Below are 21,597 nucleotides of genomic sequence, written 5' to 3'. Positions count from 1 at the left end.
CGTTTAAAACCTAAACCTTACCGCAGTCCTGTTAGCCATGACATTAGTGAGCTTGGATAAGTGGGCCACGATCTATGAAATAACGGCCAGACTTTCCTGTCTCTTCAAAAACAGGCTATTCATCAGAGGGAGTGCACCCGCTCTGGCTAGTGATGGCAGGGATCCTACAGCTTTCCTTCAGCACTCAACATGACCCATATCTTAGTCTCGGCTGCTTGTGCTGCTCCTAACTCCGTGAGTTTACAGTCCCACCGCCACAAACTATCCTGATCGACGGAAAATTGCGGTTGCGTTAAGGATCCGTTGGGAACTAGCATAATTATCCTTAGAAATAAAAGCCCTCGGTTGATGTGTTGCTAAGCCAGAAACAATGTCTATAAGTTTCTGTGCTGTTCGTGGCAAAGCCCCTATAGAAGGCTGTAAACGAACTCTGGGTAGTTTCGTATTTATACCTCCATCGGATTGTATAGATGTCGGAGTCTTATAAGCACCCGAAGCCCGACTGCAGCAAGACTTGTCGGCCATCTTAAGCGGCAGCTCTTTGTCTGAGACTCATCAACTAGTAGACTAGCTTTACTACATTTTCTTTATTGCCTTGATCTGTAATGTATTCTCTATTACGGCCAACACCAGGTGCAAGCAATAAGCCTCCCGACGACAAGTCACCCTCCGAGTGAACAGACCCCCATGCGACAGCTTTATCAATAAGTCGCACCTCAGGGGCTACATGCTCTAATTGCTAGAAGAAATTCAGAATGGAGGCTATCACTACTAAGCTCCTAGTTCGTCATACTAACACACTGCTCCCCTATCATGTCCTTCCACGCCTGAAAGGAAATGATCGCACCTCCTAGTATACCTGGTACCTATTATTGGCAACGCAATACTTGCTGGGAGCGGACGGACGTTTCTCCTCAAGGTGGCTTGATATGCTGGTCGTTGGTCATGCGGCTGAAACCTTGCCGTAGTATCTCACGCTTTGCAGCTGCTGGCTTTGCAGAGAGGCCAATCATTAAACATCATGAATCTCAGAATAAAGTGGGAATATGGTCGCTGCTGACACAGTGCCCAACTTGGGAATGCAATGTGACGAAATGTATAGCTACTTTTAGCTCACTCCCCGCGCATCACAAGTTTATACAAAGGAAGAACATTGCGCAACACAGCAAGCCAGCAAGCCAGAATATACAATACAATAAATACTAATGCGCTAATATCTGTGCCTAAAGGTTTATACGCACATTGTTCGAATTTCAGTTAATGATACGTTATAATACAAATCTCTTCTGTAAGTATATGCCAAGCAACAAAGCTCCTTCCATCCAATGAAATAAAACAGCTTCATACCTCCCCTATTAGCACTCCTGAATGCCTCTCTAGTTATCCTCTTCTGATAGGTTCACAACTGAAATATCCTCGTCGGCCACTGTACCAGAGGCTTCTGACTCCCCGGATGAAGATTCTGGTACAAGTTCAATCTCAATTGGTGGCGCGAGAAATTTACTCTGGCTTTGCCTTCTCTTAGGTGCCCCAGCTGCCATAGTTACTCTCAGACTTGAAGAGACTATCTCTACTCTTGAAGTGATTTCCTGAGACGGCTGTGCTTTGTTCCGTGGTTCCAAACGCGGGCTTCGTCTCGGAACGCTTAAAGAAGTCATACCTTCAGATTCAGGAGTAGCTTTCCGGGATGGTTCGCTAGGTGTCCGTGCTCTTCTGCGTGTAGTGCTGCTGGACGGAGCTCTTTGTTTGCCTTCACTTGATCGTTTGAGTTCCTCCGCGATCAATCGATCCACATCGTGGACGAATCGGTCGCAGAGGTCGACAAGCCTGTTTGTAATGGAAAGATACGAGTCCTCGCAGGACTTGAGGTCTGGCTGAGCATGTAGGCAAGCTTGAGTAAGTCGGAGTGCACACCTTGAGAGGCCCAGCCTCTCTTGCCGTCGCTTCATTTTCAGTTTTCCATTGCCAGTGATATCTTCAGCGCAGGCAAACTTCCACTGATCAATATATGTGGCTATCAATGGTTTGAAAACTCGCTTTGCCCAGGTGTATGTGTTTTCGAGAATAAGCCGGAATTTGATAATGTCTTGAGGTTCTGTCATGTCACCCGTCCAGATACATTGCATCATCTAGTTTGCGTGGTTAGTGCCGCTCAGCTGCTTAACCTGGATTTGAACTCACGTAGCCTTCTTTCTGGGGGCGATACTTTTGATATCCGTTAACGTCATAACAATATGCGCTAAAGTCTTCAGCAAAAAACGTTATCCAGACCTTGACTTGCGGCCCAACGGTAGTCACGCTGGCAACAGGGGGGATCTCTGCGTGATAAGCCAGCTTGATAGCATATTTCGCAGCATTCTGGTTTAACTTGACAGCACATCCACTGGCATTGGCTGCCTGGCAGTAAACGACTTCCCTCAATCGTTCAAGCTCACCAGGGGTGCGCTCTGCTTTCTTGCATTCGACAACAAGCCAAGGAAAACAACTGAGATCTCGTTCTCGAGGTTCTTGAGGCTCTTTACTACTAAAAACCTTAAAGGGAGTGACTAACAAGCCGGACTTATGTAGTTGCTTTAAAGTGGACCATGAAAATGACTCCACAAGGGATGGCGCTGATGCTTTATGCCACTGGTGGGCTTCGTGATCAGTTATCATAGGTATGTGAGTATCTAGATGATACATCGGGAGAGAAAAGACTAGATCGGGCTTGGGTGCCTTGACAAGTTCATTCTCTTCGTCGTTCTTGTCAAATGCGCACCATATAGCGTCAGTGTCGCTATTATCGTTGTGAGTTTCTGCTCTTCTTGCATTCGGAGTTGCTTACAAGACTATAGAATCATAGTAATAGAGGCATCTTGATGACCTAGGAGTACACCTGTTAGTTGGGACTTCAAATATAGCATTGTACTGACATTCGAGATCTTCGTCCTGAGACTGAGGCATGTTGCAGAAGCGGATTGAAGAAGTGTGTTCGAAATAAGTCAACCCAACGATCTTCTGAGAACCCCCCATTGGTAAGTCTTTCAGCCTCGCGTTGGATGTTGAGATCTTTCTTGGTAGGCAGGTCTGGCTCCTGGCACGTAAAATCAAGCATCTCTAGCTCAAGCCTTCGAACATGGGGCGGGAATTGTCTTTTGTCTTTGTCTTCTCTGTCTTCATTTCTTCTCTCGTCGCTTAGCAGGTCTTCATCATAGAAGAACCCGGTCTCAACGAGAGAGGAACGTTTCCAAGACATGATTGATAAAGCAATGGCTGTAGAGTTTGATGGTAAGAGAGAGAGATACTGTTAGACAAAGCTATCGGGTGTTGGGTTCTTGTCACCACTATATGCAGCACAAGGTTACATCTGTTGGTTGTCATGTTCAAATCCTTGCTTGGTGGCGTCACAGGATGCCTACCTATTAGCCTTAGTAACATGCAGCTGCCTCTTCGGCGAACCTCCCCGGCTGCTGTTGTGATGAAGTTCAGAATATCGCCATTAATATTGGATCGATTGAGTGATGAAAAGAAGCATACCCGAATTCTTGTAGTAGTCTAGATTCTCTGTATTATGCTTATATTTTAAACGATAGTCCTCCTTCTATAGTTATTTCACTGTAATGAGATCACCAGCTTTGTATTTCTGCCTCCTTGCCCTGCGCCTTGACTTCCAAACCACCTGCTTAGACAGGATAGCTAAGCAGGCTAAGGCACGCAAGAAATGAGCTGAAACAGGGATTGGCCACTGAGCCAATTAGACGTCATGGCTAATACACTCCCACGGTAGCGCCCGGACCACCCGGTCACCCGCCCGCTCTCCCGAGTCTAGCGACAGTTTCAAGTATCTATCTGCAAGGGAGATTACACTTTACAGATAAGAAGTGACGTGATTGTAGATTATATACCAGGGGAGCTAAGGATCTTCTAAGCTCTATGGCCTTGAGCCGGCTTTCCTGGAAAGGCAGAATTTTACTAGTATTAGATACAGAGGCTCGCAGGGGCTCGCATTGGCCTCATTCTTGGGTCTGGCAGCAGACGTAGAATGCATAATGCGCTTCTATATTGTTATTTAAGTGCGACGTCCTGATTCTCTAGACAAGGTGCGAAAATAAGGACTTAGTCATATTGAGGAAGCGAGAAGAATTCTAATAGAGAATCAGGTAATATACGTTCTTAAAGATGGTGCTGAAGAGGGCTTGGATACAGGAGATATTATTCAGTCATAGCTAAGGAACATGGCCAGATTTAAAAAGTATTAATAGAAGAATTATCCAGCACAGGGCATTGATGCACTTAACTAAACATTTACTTATTTACTCCTAGTAGCTGCTGTATAGTAGTTAAGGAAGTACTAGTTATATAAGTTTAGGTATTACATAAAGTAAACAAAACAGGACTCTGCAATGTCTACCTATAAATTGCATTCTAGGGTAGCTTTAACAGCCAGGGCCTAGAAGCTCACCAATTGAATGTCGACGGACTGGAAGATCAATCTACCGACCCGGCGCCAGTAGTGTTGTTTCCGGACACTTCTTTTTACCAACGGGCCCTTGGTGCCTAGAAGTATCTTACTCATAAAGCTGAGCTTTGTATCTCCTCAGTATATCATTAAAAAAATGCCCTCATTAACATACGTCGATCAGGCTGATCCCGGAGAAGACGGTTGGTTCACCCAGCACAAGATCTCTGATCTGATATCTTTGTTGCTGGAGTCGCAAGATGCCAGCGACGCTTTGCGACGAGTCAACCGCCTCATCCAGCTCCTCCTACTGTCCAACCATATTGATAAAGCTTACACACTCATCTGCGCCTTGTATGAATATCACAGTCTTACATCGAGCAACCAAAATGCCTTTCAACTAAGCAGTCGGCCTTTCGATAATTTCTGGGAGGCCCATTCTGAATATAATAATCCTTTTCGTGGCCATCACGAGAGTTCAGACGTGGCTTTTGGTCGGAAAGAAAGGCTCGAAAGACAGCAATGGTATGAGTATCGAGAATGTACCCGCACTGGCTGGATGCTTGAGCATTGCAACCTATCAGAGCCGGAGAATGTACATATATGGCGCGAGACTGATGACGAACCAACGATTGCAATGTGTGCGCGACTACTGGCCAAGAGCAAGACGATAGGCCAGTATCCTACTCGAGAAAACATGGAGGAAGCTCTCGCTGCATCAAAGAAGCTCTATGCACAGCCTCAAATTCCTATCACCGAGTGGGAACACAAACGGAACGGGCATCACCCTGTTAGGAGGCATTCTTACTTACTCTATCGACGACTCGTGGTGGAGTTGGCGATAAGACTTGAGGAATTTGATACTGCCGCCGAAGTTCTGTCCTTAGGCCTTCGGCTGGATGGTTTCAATGACATTGATGGGGGTCAATTGGACCGGTATTTATTCCTCCCAGGAATCTATAAAGTATCACCCCTTTTGGCTCAGAGTAAAAAGGAAGGGAATCCATTTTATATTGAGGCGGACGAAGCTGATGATATGGTTGAACAAGTCATAACGGCGTTGAAGATGCGCGCCGAAAACGGCCGGCAATGGTCACTCGCACCAGAAAGAGTTGGCTGGAAAGAGTTGCTTGACAGACTTGCCACAGCTGCATGGATAGTGAACCGCAAAGAGTATCGAGAACTAGGCCTCACCTGTGCAGAAGATATTCTCTATTCGCCAGCCACAGAGGAGGAGATATCAGAAGCTGAAGCTAAAGTTGGCGAGCTGCCATCTGACTTTAAGGACATGGTCCGTGTTGCAAACGGGTAAGTCAAGTATTGCACTGTCACTCATTAGCTAACTTCTTCTAGGTTTCAAGGAGGTTGGCATTTTCTCAATGGTGGTATCAACGGTCTTGATGACATTGACCTCGCCGATGATGACGTCGAAAACTACACGTGGTTTCTTGGTGACCTAGACCAAGATATCTATTCCAAAGTCATTGCCCTTTCACCAGCAACCGAGTGTGACGGATTCATGCATTTTATGATCTCACCAGCATATTGGCGAAATCCAGAAGATAGCAGTGGCGAGACTTTCAGTGACGGAGAATATCCGTACTGGCAATGGGCTTCTTGGCAGGCCGGTGAAACTTCTTGGCACAGTTTTCGCGAATGGGCAGCTACTGAGGTTGAGCAACTTGAGAAGATGGTGAAAAAGGGAAAGACGCTTGATAATGATAATTAAAGCCTCAGGGATGATAGTGAGAAGGAAGGGGAGTCTTTGAACTGCTCGTTTGGCCACGGGAGCAGTAGCTTGAATTAATTACAGTCTATTAAATGCTCTAAACCAGTTCTATAGTAATATTAATATTATTTAAGTAAGAATAAATCTATAAGCTAGAGATAATAAAGATAGTATAAAATATAGTTAAAGCTAATTAGATTAAATATAAAGCTATAAATCTATATCTTTAATTAAGTTAATCAAGCTTAAATCTCTTAAGAAAGTTCTCCTCATGGAGCCAAATTCGAATATCCTTGCCTTTCAAGTAAAGGCCAATTGTCGTCAAGTGAATGGCGATATTAATTGCAGCGATAGTCATGTAAACTGTAAGCATGCCATCACTTATGATCCAGTCGTTAATAATCCATGTCCAAATCCACGCCATGAGGGACTTGAGGGATGCGACTACGACCATCAACTCGACCGATAGCTGTGACTTGCGTTAGTATGTACTGGCGGATACAGGGACAGTAGCCACTTACCTCTTTGTGGCAGTCCAAAGCATAGCTCATTGACAGAGAAACACCAATCTGCGACCCAGCAGTCAAAACACCTAGGCCAATGACAGGCCCTGCCCAATGTGTGTGATAGTGATACGTTAGACTTGCGACAAGGGTTCCGAATAACAAGAGTAGGGTCCCCATGCATAGTGTAGGCAATCTCATCTCGGGCTCTCGAATACCATCATTTTTGCGTGTAAGATAGTTCGACCAAGAATCTGAGACAGAGCCACAGAGCCACGCGCCAACAAGTGAACCTACAAAAAGTGATAGAAATATCAGACCCTGTGCTTGGGAATCAAACCCGTAAGCTTCTCCAAATAACTGGGCCACGGTGGAACCGATTATGACATTCCATCCAAGCGACACGCCGTAGATCATAGAGGCCCATAGTACAGTTGGATAGCAAATGAGCGCAAAGGGTCGAAGGAATACCTTGAGGAGAGAAACTTGAGGATCACCCTTACGGAATGGTAAGAGTTCCTTTAGATAGCTTTCCTTCGGCGGAGAAGACTGAGATTCTGAGTCGTTGCACGAGCTTCGACGGACATCCTCGATGTTTTGAGAGGAGGTCTTTGTTTCCGGATGACATTCATTGGAGGCTTCCAAGGTGTTTTGATCACGAGGTTTCGTGTACTTTGTCTCGGTCATGAAGAAAAACATGGTAATGCAACTGAGACCAATGAACATGGCTACAATGTAGAATGCCCAAGCCATGTCAAGGTACTGGATAATTAGAGCTGAGAACTAAAAACCACATTAGCTCGGGCACAAGAAAGTCATGGTTTCCCTTACCAAAGGTCCAAGCTCATTGCCGCTGAGGACGGAAAGACCATACGCCGAAACCATGGCACCACGCTCATGAAGGAAGAAAGTATCCGTTATAGTTGTAGGAACAATCGACTCAATGGGTGCTTCGAATAAGCCCAGAAACGCTCGACCGATAACGAAAGGTGTGTATGAGGCGTTGGATGCAAGACCGAGCCAAATGCAAGCTACGCCCATCAGAAGATTGGAGAGCAGATATACCGGGCGTCTGCCGAACTTGATAGCAAAAGGCCTAACCAATTAGTCACAAACTAGACACGTAAATTGTCGAGCTTACATCCAAAATATATTCCCAACACCTTGACAGATCAACGTAGCACCATTCGCATACGTCAGCTTCTGCAGCGAAACACCGAATCTTTCTGTTAAGGGAATCATGCCAGCAGCCATGATTGGACCTGTGACACTTCCCATAAAGGCGTAAAAAACGCCGTTGAGGAAGACAATCCACTTCTTGGCCCTGGACCATCTGAGCGGGTCATTTGGGTCAGTTGTAGAAGGCTGGGGCACAAGGATGATGTGGTTTCCTTGTTTGTCTTTGACATATTGCAGATGACTTGTGTTGTCGTAGAGGAGTTCTGTGCCAGGTGGGCGGGTGCTGGCAGTTGTATCGACATGCGTCATAGCATCTGGATCTTGGTGGTTTGCCATGTTGCAGGTGGTAGAGACGAGGCAGCACAGATGATGATACAAATGGTGGGCAGGGATGGCTTTGGCTTCTGTACTCTTATAGCCCAGATCAAAGTCAGACCCCGCCCCCGGAATCTGGGGAAGAGGACTAGGTACTAAGATCAATCTGGCCCAATTCTGGTTGTTAGGCGACCCCAGGAGCTGGACGCCCTTTCCTTGTGGAAACAGACCGATTTGCTACTAGGTAGACAGATGATGCCGACTAAAGCGCCTATACGGTCTAGACAAGATGTGGAGAAGTCGCGGGGTTCGTGGGGAACAAGACTTGGGTCTGGAAACCAGGCTGAATGAGGTTACGTTTGTGGGGAGTTCGAACCATAAACTTGGAAGCGAGGAGATCGGGGACTGCTCACCAACAGAGGGGGTCGTCTTGGGTTGACCGTGCACCAAGTCCATCCAATGCTGGCCTAATAATCACCCCCATGGATCCTAAGTTACAAGCCCTTCCCCGCCTGCCTGTTCCCGCCGCTTAAAGCTGTCAAGTCTCAAAGCAGAGCATTGTAGGTATCTCTGCGACACTTTAGCGCTAATCGCAGCGGTGAAATTCGTACGAGTTGATTCAGTCGACAAATGCCTCGAGCAGTTCTTGCCACTGGACATTGCAGCTCTAAAAAATACCATGATAATTTCTCCAACATCTTAGAAATTGCTATTCATCTATGTTGCTATCTTTGCTTTGCTGGTAACAGATCTTGACCTATTACGAGTTTTTGACCATGTTTGTAAGAGTGCCAATGAAAGGTAGAATCTCCACTGCAAACTCATCTCCGTCTTTCAAGGTCTGTCGTGGAGACCGTCCATATCCTACCCCCGCGGGCGTTCCCGTTAAAATAACCGTACCCGCTGGCAAGGTAGTGTCTTCAGATAGATAGCTTATGATGCGAGGCACGTTGAAAATCAGGTCACTAGTCAACGTTAGAGGTCAATCGCTCGAGGTATGAGGCTTTTCTCACTCTATGCCACTGTCTTGAACAACTTGGTTGTTCCGGAGACCTCTCAGATTGAGCGTGCTTGGGTCGGGGATGATTTGGCTAGACACCAATGTCGGGCCTATCATGTTTAGTACCACTGCATAAATCGAGAGTTTATATGCTAGCTTACCTAGAGGACAAGCTCCATCAAATCCCTTGGAAAAGCACCACTGACTATCTCGAAACTGCGGTGCTCTGGATGACACATCGTTGCAGGCCGTATATCCAAGGACATAATCATAAGCCTCGTCCTCTTTCACATTGCGGCACGTCTTCCCAATGACTACTGCTAGTTCTGCCTCGTAATCAGCAGAATCGGACGACTGTGATATCTTGGGTAACGGAATTGGCGACGGGAAAGGATCGTTGAGGCTGGTGGCTGGCTTCCTATAAACATTTAGCTAGTATAGCAGTGATAAAGTGACAGTAACAAACAAGAAGACGGTCGGGACGGTCGGTATGGCGAGGTTGACTTCTCGAGCATGCTGTCTGTACTAAGAAGTATGAAGTGAGTAAACGACCATTGAATCATGCTGATAATTAGTAATCTTACATTCAGCCCAATGCACCTAATAGTGCCTACCTCTTGCTGCGCAAGAGGAGAAAGCAACCGATCAATTTGCACGATTTGCTGTGTCTTGTTTCCTGGTGCTAGCATGGAGGACCCAGTGAAGAGGTAGGCCCAGACATCCAGGCCTTTTCTCAGCGCTAAGCCTACGTCCTCACTGGCTGAGGTAGGCTCACCAATTAGAATCTTGGACGCATCATTCTTGGCGATGAAACGAATTAGTCCTATTTGTTCGTTAGGCTTCTTGGTTGGATAGCAGTGTTCTGCTGGGCTCGTGCTTACGGGTGAAGGAGGGTAGCGACATGGTTACCAAAAGAGTTAACGGAAAAGCCGACAATAAGCTCCTCGTAACAAAGCACGGCATTCCATAATAAGGCCACCATGCTTCCTATATCAGCCATGCTCCGTTAGAGCCGCAACGGTGGCCGAGGTGTTTGTGGAGAGACTGTTTCTCCACAACCTGTTACCTCCCCACCAACTTCTCCACGGACGGAGCTACTTTGCCTCTAAACAGTCCCCGCCGTGTGGCTTTCGAGTGTAGATCGAGCATTTGGAATTAATTAGCAAAGTCTTGCAAAGTGACTGGCGTTGCACTTTTCCCCTACTACTTGACCGAGCACATTCTAGCCCAATCTCTGGCCACCGAATTTATATCCCCTTACTATCTCAACCCGGTCAATCAATCTCAACCTACATCAAATCTAATATCGGCAATCAATATCTACTACAATGGGCATCTCACTTTTCAACTCCAATGCCGATGATAAGGTCTTTATCCCAGTATCCAGCAAAGCCAACTGCCACTATACCAATGGTGATCATAGCAAGGGCCATGGTGAAGCAGTCCAAGTCCCCGTTCTCATCATCGGAGGCGGTCCAAGCGGCCTCTTACAAGCCTACCTCTTATCCCAACTAGGCGTAAAGTCTCTTATCGTCGAGCGCTACCCAGAGAGACTCGGGGCTCCGAAAGCTCATGCTCTGAGTCCCAGATCACTCGAGATATGTCGACAGTTTGGTCTGGACACAGATCACATCAGAAGCCTGGGCACACCAAGGGACGATGCATACTGGGTCAACTTTCTCACAACGCTATCCGGTCAAGTCCTGGGACGGCTTCCGTACGAGCGCATGGATAAAGAGGTTCTTGACTTTACACCTGAGATGATCCACAATATTCCTCAGCCTGATTTTGAGCAATATCTCGCTGACAAGTTGTCGTCTGAAGACCTTGTTGACATCCGGAAGGGAGTTTCGTTTGTTTCCTTGTCCCAGACTCAAGACTCAGTCACGACTATCGTTGAGGAACGTGCCACTGGTCAACTATATAGGGTCAGCTCAAAGTACGTGATTGCGTGCGATGGAGCCAAGAGTAAAGTTCGTCAGTATGTGGGCATCGAGAGCGACGGCGAGGACTCATGTGAGTTTCGTGCCCCTATATTGTGTCAGCATAGACATCACTAACTTCCATTCAGACGAGACCATGATGACGATTCATTTCAGTGCTAACCTGCGTGAAGTTGTCGGTGATCGTGTGGGTATGCTTCACTGGCTATTCGATCCGCTTGCATCTGGCTTCATCATAGCCTACAATCTTGAAGGAAACGCCGTTCTCATCACCAATTTTGACTCTGACAAGTACCCTGTTGAAGAGTGGAATGAACAACTTTGCCACGAGGTACTCAAAGGAGCTATCGGCAAGGACACAGATTCCAAGGTACTGAGCTATCGCCCTTGGATCCTTAGTCGAAAGGTAGCAAACACATACATTCAAGGGAATGTGTTTCTCGCGGGGGATGCAGCTCACTCGTTTCCACCAACAGGCGGCCTGGGTCTCAACTCGGGTCTCGCAGATGTTCATAACCTTGCTTTCAAAATTGCCCATGCCCTAAACAATCCTACCAGTAATGTCATGCTGGAATCATACACCGAAGAGCGCAGGCAGATTGCCGAGGTAAACTCACGACAGAGTGTCAAGAACGGGCAAAAGATCTTTGGCCTCTTGAAAGCTCTCGGAACAGCGGGCATATCTGATATCAACGAAGGTCGAAAGAATCTACTGAAAGCTATCAATGATCCGGAAAAAATGAAAGAGGTCGATGCTGGAGTCGAAGACCAGAGAGAGCATTTCGATAACCTCAACTTACATATCGGTTATGTCTATGGTGATACAGAGTTTCCTGCTCATGCATCACACTTCAAGCCAGCCTTTCGACCAGGAGCAAGAATACCGCATGCATGGTTACGAGGCTCACTGCCATCCTCATTGCCGCAGTTGAAGCCCGTCAATCTCAGATATGTCAAAGAGTTGGGTGTCAAGGATGTCGAAGAACGACGGTACAGCACTCTAGATCTCTGCGCACCTGATGCGTGGACGCTTTTGCTGCCTGCGAACGACGATAAGGTACATGCAGCTTCTTGCATCATTACTGAGAGTCACAAGAATACCAAGTTCAATAGTCTTAGGCTGCGCAAAGACTTTGATGTAGTGACAGGAGCTGCGAAATGGGATTGGTTGAGCGAGTCTGGTTTAACTCTAGGACGTGCTTTGTTGGTTCGACCCGATCAACATATATTTGGGTCTTTCAGGACGGAGGGTGAGGTGAAGGCGGTGGGTCAGAAGCTGAGCAATTTCTTAGGGGCTTGATGCAGTACCTACAGTACCGTATGATATACAATGCTTTCGAGAGGTCATGTATCTACTTTCTACCTGCGTGTCAAGTGTCAGTATCGTAGCCAATACATCTTAAAACGGTCGAGATGCTATTCTAGTTCATTTCTTATATCCATTAACATCAGCTGACGTAGTAATGCCTTTAACAGTCTTCTTTGTCAGTCTGTGAATAAGAAGTGGATTCTAATTTCCTGGGCATCAAGTTGCTCATTGTTTGTCGAACCATGTGCGTCTTGACGTGGGGTGCCATTGCCGATCGTACGACGCGTGTCCAGGTCCAGAGTCGAGACCAGGCCTGGTGTGCCCCTCTCAGTACCATTCCCCACAGTATGAGCATTTTTTCCTCGGCCGCAAGAAGTAGCACGCGGCGGAGAAGCGATCCTCGCGCCGCCGCAAAGTTATGACGAACAAAACAGGTTCCACTAATCCTCAAGCTTGTTGTGGCGATTATGGAGACAGTGTATATGTAAAGTGCAAGTGTTCTGCGTATGACCAGACGAGATCATCACTACTTGCACCGTGCCGAGAGACTTGACAGTCACTTCAACCTACCTGGCCTATACAGAGCTTTCAACACCAAATTCTATATCTGCGTCGCTATCATGGAGACCAAGAATGTAGCCAGCCGAGGAGAGTTCCGCAAATACTTGCCCGACTTGTCAACACCTCGATTTGTCGCGATGCAGAAACAAGATGCGCGCTCATATGCAGCCGATTTCAAGAATAACAAAAACCCGCCATGGCTGCACGCATTATGGGAGCACTGGAAAGATCTCTATAAGGAGCCTTTCAGGGGTGTAACAAGTGATGGGGTTGTAAAACAAGACTTGTTTAGCTTGGAAGACAACCAAGTCCCTGTTTGTGATATCAGCACGGCTGCAAGACAAGTTCTTGACGCCTTGGACGAGACGGAGACGAAAAAGACACTTCATCATCTGGATGACCCGCAATGGCGTACTTGGTCGAATCCCGAGTTTCTTTTAAGTGACAAGGGATTGAGGTTAGACGAAATCGACGCTGACCTGAGGGACAAGATCCTTGAGGTTCTCCGTCTCACCTTTTCACCAGATGGATTTGCCAAAGCAAGATCAGCAATGCGACTCAATGGATTTCTCGGAGACTTGGTCAACGCAAAGCGAGTGTGCAATGAATTCTCATACAACTTTGCCATCTTCGGGTATCCCTCTGAGAATAAGCCTTGGGGCTTTAGCTTCTACGGTCACCATCTTTGTCTCAACATTTTCTTGTACCAATCGCAACTCATTATCTCCCCTTGGTTCACGGGTGCGGAGCCCAATGAGATCGACGCTGGTCCTTTTGCTGGCACCACTATTCTACAGCGAGAGGACAGGCTTGGGCTTGAGCTTATGCAGTCACTGCCAGCGGCACAGCAGAGCAAGGCTCAGATTTACAAGCTCCTACGGGACCCTTGTATGCCGGTAGGGCTTTGGAACCGAGATGACCAACGACACCTTTGCGGAGCATACAGGGATAATCGCGTAGTTCCATACGAAGGCATCACAGTATCTTGTATGAGTGGCGAACAAGTCGGCTTGGTAGAAGCTATTCTTGAAGAATTTCTGCTCTATCTCCCCTCCCAGTCCAGAAAGGCCAAGATGAATGACATACGTACCTACTACGACGAGACGTATTTCTGCTGGATCGGGGGGTTCACAGAATCCGATGCCTTCTATTACAGGATTCAAAGTCCTGTTATCATTATCGAGTTTGACCATCATTCTGGCGTCTTTCTCAACAATAGCGAGCCAGCGAGGTTTCACATTCACACGCTTCTTCGAACGCCAAATGGGGGCGATTACGGAAAGGCATTGATTCCGTTGATTCCGGGTGAGGAACAACGGTTTGTCTGGGAGGATCACGGGAGTAACGCCGTAGCCAAGCAGAACGGATTCCAGGAGAAATAGATATTGTATTGCTTTGTTCTAAACTGCACTTAGACTGATGATCCATGAAGAGATGTGATAAGTAACACCTGTTAGCGATACCTGACGGTGGGCAACTAAGCTTGCTCAGGTAGTTGGGCACAAAAGGTTGATGCAGTCACGAAAGGCCAGGATGCATCTTTATTTGTGTCAGTTGTCCTGCCTGTATGACATTATCCCATGATTCTGCAAGGAAAAGTCCGGAAATATTAGGGAATTACATAGATACATAAATCTTGGCATTTAGTAACTAAATCTGCTAACATTGAAGATTGTGCCAGCCTTTTGTCATTGTATCACCCTTCTTGCTTACCTAGTTGCCCACCGCCAGGTCTCGTCACTGCGTAGGCTGGCTGTGGCAGATACATATGCAGGCAAAAAGTCAAGGCGTCACCACATTGTCCCCGCCACATTCACGACCGTGCCTGGTGGAGAAATTCCCCGCCCTCTAGACCACGCTTGTCCACAATTGCGGAGAGCTCGGTGTACAGGTATGTACAGAAAAGACACCCGCCTCAATAGCCGTGGAATGAATCTAGTTGCACCTAGGAAAAAAGCCTTTCGAATAAGAATAAATAAATGTATAGGTTTTTTTTCTTCCCTCTTGATAATAAAAAAAATAAAAAAAAAACAATCCCTGATTAAGGCACTACACAACAGGTAGTCATCTCTATCTACCCAGTTCTTTCTTCTCCCAATCGCGCTCAAGAATGTCATCACGAGGTCCCTGGCGGTTGGTCACGGTCAACACAGCTCCCGAGAGAGCAAAAGTGCTCATACCCCGTGTCGCCGAGGCATTGAAATCTCAATATGATATTCAACATGTTGCAAATTGCTCCTGCAAGCCTCCTCATAAATCCCTCAAGCTTCTCAACTGACAACTGCAGCAATTGATGAGGTAGAAAGCACCGTCGAGCAATACCAGCCCAATATCTTGGTACGTAGCTTGCAATGCTTATCTGGTGAGAGGTTGGCTGGCTGATCTGGGACAGTTTTCTGCTTCCATGTGGACTCCAGATGAGAGCGCAAAGATACACTCAATTGCACAATCTGTAGTGCCTGATATCAAGTTGTATGCAATTCCTGAAGGCTTGCAAGTTAAGTATGGGCCGGACGCTATAGTGGAGCATCTGATAGAGAATGTTCCAAAGGTCATTGAAGGAAATTAGAAGCTGTCGATGGGTAACTAGGAACCGATACAGCGAGGCTATTGAGTTGCGCTTAGGGCTTACCAACGACAATCTGCGAAAGAGCCGCCTTGATCTAAAACGTATATTATTATGAATCTAAGGCGCGATAACCAGTATAAGGGAATATTTGTATGATCCTCTTCTCAGACTCAATAATGATGTGTTCTAAGCGTAAATAGCACTCCACGTACCTTACCCTAGGGACTCAGACCTCAGAATGTGGGTCACACGCTAAGGCCTGACTAATCCACTAAATCTCGAATCCCCGCAATCTACTGCCTTCCCCACGCCTCCGCATCCAACTTCTCCTCCAGGCCTTCTCGCTTCTCCTCTCCCCATCACCAAAGCTACCTTGACTGTCTGCCACCGTGATGCACGAGTCCATCATCTAGTATGGCAAGACATAACGCACGACCCCGCCATCAGCGATCAGCTCTTACATGCCCCACATGTCACAAGACGTATTCCAAAGCAGAACATTTGCAGGTCAGTGTTGCTTACCTCCCTTGAGTTATCGTAGGTAAAGCTTACCAGGTTACTAACATGAGCAGAGGCATGAAAGAACGCGTGAGTTTCCTCTCCGCCATTGTTCAACCCGGCATAAATGGCTGACCCTGGCTCCGCTCTAGACACTGGCTCCAAGCCATTTGCATGCCGCATCTGTGGACGACAGTTCAGCAGGCCTGACTCTGTCACGAGGCACCAAAAAACTCATAGTCAAACCGAGCAACAGCAACGTACACAGCAAGCTCAAGGTCAGCAGCAACATCAACCCCAAGATGGCTGGCCCTTGTCTCCTAGCATGTCGGACTATACAAGCATTCAAAGTGTTATGGAGCAGAATCAGAGCATTACCTATAACCCAGTATCAGATATGAACGAGCACATGTTCACCGATCCAGCTTTGTCTAATTCAGAGCTCGATATACACCTGGAATGGCCTGATTCAGAAGCCCTGTTGCAAAGCATAGTCACATTCGACTGGGGTTCTTTGACCTTACCACCAGGAAACATACTCAAACCTCAAGCATACCAAGAGGCAGCAGGACCCCAGCCAAATATTATCTCCGTTGCACAGCCCGTTGGTGGCAAGGAGAACCAGGATCCCAATCAGTTATCACCCGTCAATGGCTCCCGGGATGCCATCCAAAGCCTCAGTGACATGGTTACATGCCTTGTATGCCCTCTGCTGCCATAAAGCTTCCTGTGCTGACAGTGAAACAGTCACAGAATGTCACCTCAGCGGCAAAATCTTTACCAGAACTAAACCCTGCTTTTCTTGACAGCTGTCTTCAAGCATACTTTTCCCACTTCAACATCTACTTCCCTATTCTTCATCGACCAACGTTCGTATATCGCGATTGCTCACCTAGTTTAATCCTTAATGCTATGGCACTTGGATCATTGTTCATCGGCACAGAAGACGCCGCTAAAGGGGTTGGTTCACTACCCAGGGTTTTGTTGGGGTGAGAGATTTGACAGCTGACTAGACAAGGGTGAGGTATTATGGAGACTAGCTCACACCGCCGTGGCAACTGCTGTATGCACTAGGTGATTCAGCGGCGTTAAGGTCGTTTGCTAATATGGTGATGCAGTGGACGGCGCTATTACGCCATCGAGGTCCCTACGATTCGCATAGGGGCGTCCAGCTCGTGCTAACAGCTCTTCTTGGCCAATGTTATGCTGTGATGTCCGAGGTAACTTATTAGACTCGCTTAAGAAATGGTAACTGATTGATTCTTATAGAAAACAGACCTTAAATTGACCAGCCAAGTCTTCCATAGTCTGGGATTTAGCTGGGCACACCAGAACAAGACTTGCAGACCTCGATCATCTGAACAACAACCCGGAGAAATCAGCGATGAATATGCCTGGAAGCAATGGGCCGCAGAGGAAGTCTATCACAGAGCTCTTGTTGGCCATTACATACTCGACGGTCAGCTAAGCTATCTGTCAGGTAAACCAGATGCTGCTACGCTGCATGCAGCAAACACTCTCAGGCTTTCAGCTTCTTCAAAGGCATTTGAGGCCCGAGATCCTCAAGAGTGGCGCCGAATCATGGACGATGAACAATCCGAAGACCCCACGTTCTCCTTCAGTGATATCTACCACGAGCTCTTCGCCACGACCAATCCCGACGATGAGATTAGTCCATGCTTACGCAGTGTAAAAGCATCACTCGATGTGCGTGTCGTGCTGGAATGCCTACATGCCTTGGTCCTAGAGAACCGCGAGGCACAATCTCCAAAATCCATCGTCAAAATTCCGGCGCTGCTCGATGTGAAACATGCTCTGGTGCGGGTATTCCATCTTTTAAACGACACCTGGTCCTTCGATGAGAACGAGCGGCTAGAGTTAATGATCAGGTGGCATTTTATCTGTCTAGATATGGTTTGCAACTCAATGGAGCTTTTTGACCAAATCTGTCGACATCTCCAGATAGACCAGCACATTTTCAAGTCAAGAGAAAGCGGCAAAGAGCTTAAAGATTCCATCCAGTGGTTTAGAGGATCTACAGACGCCAGATGCGCCTTTTTACATGCCGCTGCTATTCAAGACAGCGTCAATCAACTCCCCTTCAACCGCACCAACACCTTCTGGATGCCAATGTCTATATTCGCCGCCTCCGGCATGTATTCATTCTCCCGCCTCAGCGGAATGGCATCCGTTTCTGTACCTGCATCGATTCACTGGGAGTCTACACTGGTTGATCAGTCAAACGTTGGGGAAGCAATGCAGCAGGATATTTCTTGGAAAAAGACCCAGGCTTTTATCTCCTCAAACATGAAAACAACAAACTACGGTATAGGACCAGCACGAAATCTGCCATTCGAAATGAAGAAAATGCAGACGTTGATGCGTGGGCTTGCTAGCCAATGGGGCGTAGCTGTTGAGATGGTAAGAATTTTGTCACAGTTAGAAACCTTGGGACCGATGCCAAGTTAAGCAAGGTCTACCGATTCATGGTTGATCAATAAACAGTACCTTGTTCATACTATTGAAAGAAAAGGCAGATAGCTATGAGTGGCGCTTGTGAGGTATATTTATCGAAAAAGGCTAGGGTAAGGCGCCAGGCGCTGATGTATTGCAACATGGTAAACAAAATCTCGCTGTGTTTTGGCGTCTTCTGGGCAGGCATATAAACAAGTCCTTTTGACTATCAAGTTCCGCCCTAGATATTATGAACATATACCTAAGAGCCTGCAGACCTATGATTCTTCTCTGTACTATAGCATGTCATTTCTTGTCAAGACGAGATACAAGTCATTACACCACTAATGCTCCTGGATAAACAAGCTTTAGCTAGGCTTTAACTCTCACCTAAAGATTTGTTCTAGAACATGAACTCAGGTGGAACAGCTGAAGAAGGATCCATCTCGAGCGGCCGCTCAATATTTGAATGGTGCACGAGCCAAGATCCTTCTCAAATCAATTCAAAAGAAAGATGCGATGGTTCAATATCAGCTAATTGATAAGCAGAGTGAAGGTTTGTTGTTCACGAAGTACATGTTTTGTCGCTATTAGCACCATGGTACTGTGACAAACGCCTAGCAGTCACAACATGTAATATGAGCCATGATCTGAAGAGTGATAATGCGATCTAAAGAAAGTCATTAGTATTAGAGACAAGCCAACAGGCCCTTCAACACTCAATAAAATAATCGTTATTATGGAAGCCACAAGACATCGTGTTTATTTCATGTCTTGGCTGCTTAAACCTTGTTGTTCTGCTTTACAGTTTCTCCCACAAAGCCCTTGATAACAGGAATAATCAAGTGGCTATTATACTTCCCACCGGTATGCAAACAATGCTGCCCAACATTCTCATCTTCCGGCTCAGTAAGTGCACACAGCTCTGTCTCAGGTAGACACATATCATGACCTGATATGTTCAGTGCAATACCCTCCCCAGCTTCAAAAACCATTCCGATAGGCCATATAGGAATCTCCAACCGCACGACGGAGCCTGGTTTAACAGGCTCCCGAACCCGATGGCTATATAGCACATCGGTCTCACTAGAGAGATCATTCGAAGGAACAGATCCTCCCTCCAGTGACACGTGATGTGATGCACGGAGGAAGCCTTGAGGACCTAGCGTCTTCACAATATTGGTATTGGGGACCTGGTCGATGGGGACTGGGCATGGATAGTTGAGGTGGGTAAGTTGTCTGTCCTCTGAGTCAATCTTACGGATCTGCACAGCGACGTCAAAGTCATCGTTGTCTGGGCACGACATGTACAGGACAGCTTTGGGATACCCGGCGAGTTCTGTTGCAGTATCGAATTTAGTAGTAAAAGTCTGCCTCATCAGTTAAAATCATAGTCCATGACTAAAAAGCCAAGTTAACGTACCAGCTGATCGGTCATACTCTTCCCCTTATAAGACTTCATAGTCTCCTGATCCTTTTTGACTTTGCCGAGCTTTCCTGTCTCAGAATCAAGGTAAAGAGTCACGAGTTTCTGCCTCTTGAGCGGATAACTGTCCTCAACTCTCTCGAGGATAGTCTTTGCGGGACTTCCGTCTGACTCGAAGCCAAGGAGTGAAAGTCGAACACGTGGTGTCGACTGCTCCCAATCTTTAGGAGTAACAGCTGGCCCAGGCTTGCTATAAGCATCGAAATATCGCTGAAGTTCATCATTAATTTCTGGGCGGTAGAGGTCGAACCCTGAGAACAAAATTGTTAGCGAAGGAGTTTGCGGAGAGTGTTGAGAAATCTTACACTCTTGGTATGGGTGAACTCGTAGCCACTTTCTCTCCGTCTTGGCTAGACGAAATGTCTGAAAGGATCCGTATGTATGTAACATGCTTGAGTAAGAAGCTACAACATACATAGGAATATCAATCTTCTCAACGGGAATCCTCTTAGCTTCCCAGTAATGATTATAAAGAGGATACTGCTCCAACATTCCAGCAATGTCCTCTGTACCTTCTGGTCCAGCAAAACCGCCAATTATCAACTTTTGGAAGCTAGGAATATGCTGACGACCGCCTCTCGCGATGAACTGGCGATAAGGATCTGTGAAACTCTCCCACGGTGCAATAGCTTTTAGCGCTGGATGAGATAGCCTTGAAGCAAAATTAATCTGGGCAATAGCAAGCCACGAGTTTCCAGCCATAACGACTGAACCGTTACACCATGGCTGATGAGAAAGCCAATCAATAACATCAAAAATATCCTCAGCCTCTTGGTTACCCCAAAAGGCAACTATACCCTCACTATGTCCGGCACCACGGGCATCGATATTAATGACACTATAACCGCGCTCTGTCCACTCTGCTGGATCAGGCGCTTCAAATTTCTCGTAGCCAGATGTGCGGTCAAGTTTAATACCGCAGTTATAAGGGCCCATCGTCTTGTAATTCTGTGGACCAGTGCCTGTCTTTCCGTACGGACTCCAAGGCAAGATACACGGGACAGGTTCAGAGTCTGCTGGACGAAAGATATCAGCGTAGAGACGTGCGCCATCGCGGACAACAATGCCTTGATCTCGGTTGTAGATAGTCCTGACTCCAAATGGCCTGCGACCAGGAGCCTTGACATGACCTACATCCAGGACTTGAAGGCTGGGGTTGAATCCATCATAGTTGTAGAAAGGATGTTCAGTTGCAGCGGGGATAGGCTTAATGATGGCTTCAGGGAACTGATCTTGGATCCTGGGGCCAGCACTTGGCGGGTTGTTGGTAGGGGAGGTCATATTGAGATCTTGGGAGTAAATAATCGTTCAGAATCTGATGCCTTTGTATTCGAACTAGGGTGAGCTCAGTCTTAACTTTAGCGCAATTATATATGAAAAATGAAGATCGTCATCATCGGATGTCCGGATATACAGTTGCCGGCAGTTACAAAACTTCTCCGCAACTCAAAGTCTCTCCACAACTAAGTTCTCCGCAAACCCAAAGTCTCTCTATAACTAAGTTTACACTATGCGGGGATGAGGTCATCTGTTCTAATCTAAAATCCAGAGTTGATAAAGCCGGTACAAAAAAAAAAAAAAAAATATCGTGTATATCTGTGTTTGCAGCCTAA

General features: G+C 46.7%; 8 protein-coding genes across 8 annotated transcripts; 4 read left to right on the top strand and 4 right to left on the bottom strand.

Moving 5' to 3' along the window:
- Positions 1 to 1,376: 1,376 nt before the first annotated feature.
- On the bottom strand, positions 1,377 to 3,235 carry FTJAE_10070 (uncharacterized protein; the record flags this gene model as incomplete). Its single annotated transcript, XM_037342875.1, has 3 exons — positions 1,377 to 2,129; positions 2,182 to 2,776; positions 2,913 to 3,235. 3 exons carry the CDS (start codon positions 3,233 to 3,235, stop codon positions 1,377 to 1,379), a joined length of 1,671 nt encoding a protein of 556 aa, XP_037202920.1.
- Positions 3,236 to 4,595: 1,360 nt separating this feature from the next.
- FTJAE_10069 (cell wall assembly cell proliferation coordinating KNR4-like) lies at positions 4,596 to 6,167 on the top strand (the record flags this gene model as incomplete). Its single annotated transcript, XM_037342873.1, has 2 exons — positions 4,596 to 5,746; positions 5,792 to 6,167. 2 exons carry the CDS (start codon positions 4,596 to 4,598, stop codon positions 6,165 to 6,167), a joined length of 1,527 nt encoding a protein of 508 aa, XP_037202919.1.
- A 235-nt stretch (positions 6,168 to 6,402) lies between these two features.
- Positions 6,403 to 8,185, bottom strand: FTJAE_10068 (major facilitator superfamily domain protein; the record flags this gene model as incomplete). Its single annotated transcript, XM_037342872.1, has 5 exons — positions 6,403 to 6,636; positions 6,689 to 6,777; positions 6,964 to 7,453; positions 7,502 to 7,766; positions 7,812 to 8,185. 5 exons carry the CDS (start codon positions 8,183 to 8,185, stop codon positions 6,403 to 6,405), a joined length of 1,452 nt encoding a protein of 483 aa, XP_037202918.1.
- Positions 8,186 to 9,173: 988 nt separating this feature from the next.
- Positions 9,174 to 10,067, bottom strand: FTJAE_10067 (fumarylacetoacetate hydrolase; the record flags this gene model as incomplete). Its single annotated transcript, XM_037342871.1, has 5 exons — positions 9,174 to 9,274; positions 9,326 to 9,582; positions 9,631 to 9,689; positions 9,749 to 9,987; positions 10,046 to 10,067. The coding sequence occupies 5 exons, from the start codon at positions 10,065 to 10,067 to the stop codon at positions 9,174 to 9,176; spliced, it is 678 nt and encodes a 225-aa protein (XP_037202917.1).
- A 425-nt stretch (positions 10,068 to 10,492) lies between these two features.
- Positions 10,493 to 12,407, top strand: FTJAE_10066 (3-propionate hydroxylase; the record flags this gene model as incomplete). Its single annotated transcript, XM_037342870.1, has 2 exons — positions 10,493 to 11,180; positions 11,236 to 12,407. 2 exons carry the CDS (start codon positions 10,493 to 10,495, stop codon positions 12,405 to 12,407), a joined length of 1,860 nt encoding a protein of 619 aa, XP_037202916.1.
- Positions 12,408 to 13,036: 629 nt separating this feature from the next.
- On the top strand, positions 13,037 to 14,359 carry FTJAE_10065 (uncharacterized protein; the record flags this gene model as incomplete). The annotated part of the gene is made up of 1 exon (XM_037342869.1): positions 13,037 to 14,359. The coding sequence occupies one exon, from the start codon at positions 13,037 to 13,039 to the stop codon at positions 14,357 to 14,359; it is 1,323 nt and encodes a 440-aa protein (XP_037202915.1).
- Positions 14,360 to 16,171: 1,812 nt separating this feature from the next.
- FTJAE_10064 (C2H2 type zinc finger domain protein) lies at positions 16,172 to 19,172 on the top strand (the record flags this gene model as incomplete). The annotated part of the gene is made up of 6 exons (XM_037342868.1): positions 16,172 to 16,744; positions 16,792 to 17,004; positions 17,163 to 17,264; positions 17,314 to 18,465; positions 18,919 to 19,054; positions 19,123 to 19,172. The coding sequence occupies 6 exons, from the start codon at positions 16,172 to 16,174 to the stop codon at positions 19,170 to 19,172; spliced, it is 2,226 nt and encodes a 741-aa protein (XP_037202914.1).
- Positions 19,173 to 19,280: 108 nt separating this feature from the next.
- On the bottom strand, positions 19,281 to 21,265 carry FTJAE_10063 (cocaine esterase; the record flags this gene model as incomplete). The annotated part of the gene is made up of 3 exons (XM_037342867.1): positions 19,281 to 19,868; positions 19,922 to 20,235; positions 20,290 to 21,265. The coding sequence occupies 3 exons, from the start codon at positions 21,263 to 21,265 to the stop codon at positions 19,281 to 19,283; spliced, it is 1,878 nt and encodes a 625-aa protein (XP_037202913.1).
- Between the last annotated feature and the right edge of the window lie 332 nt (positions 21,266 to 21,597).

Source organism: Fusarium tjaetaba (genome assembly GCF_013396195.1).
Source record: "Fusarium tjaetaba strain NRRL 66243 chromosome Unknown NRRL66243_c0000231, whole genome shotgun sequence".
NCBI lineage: Eukaryota > Fungi > Ascomycota > Sordariomycetes > Hypocreales > Nectriaceae > Fusarium > Fusarium tjaetaba.
Note: the sequence above shows the minus strand (reverse complement) of the source record. Positions and strands in the feature narration are given on the sequence as shown.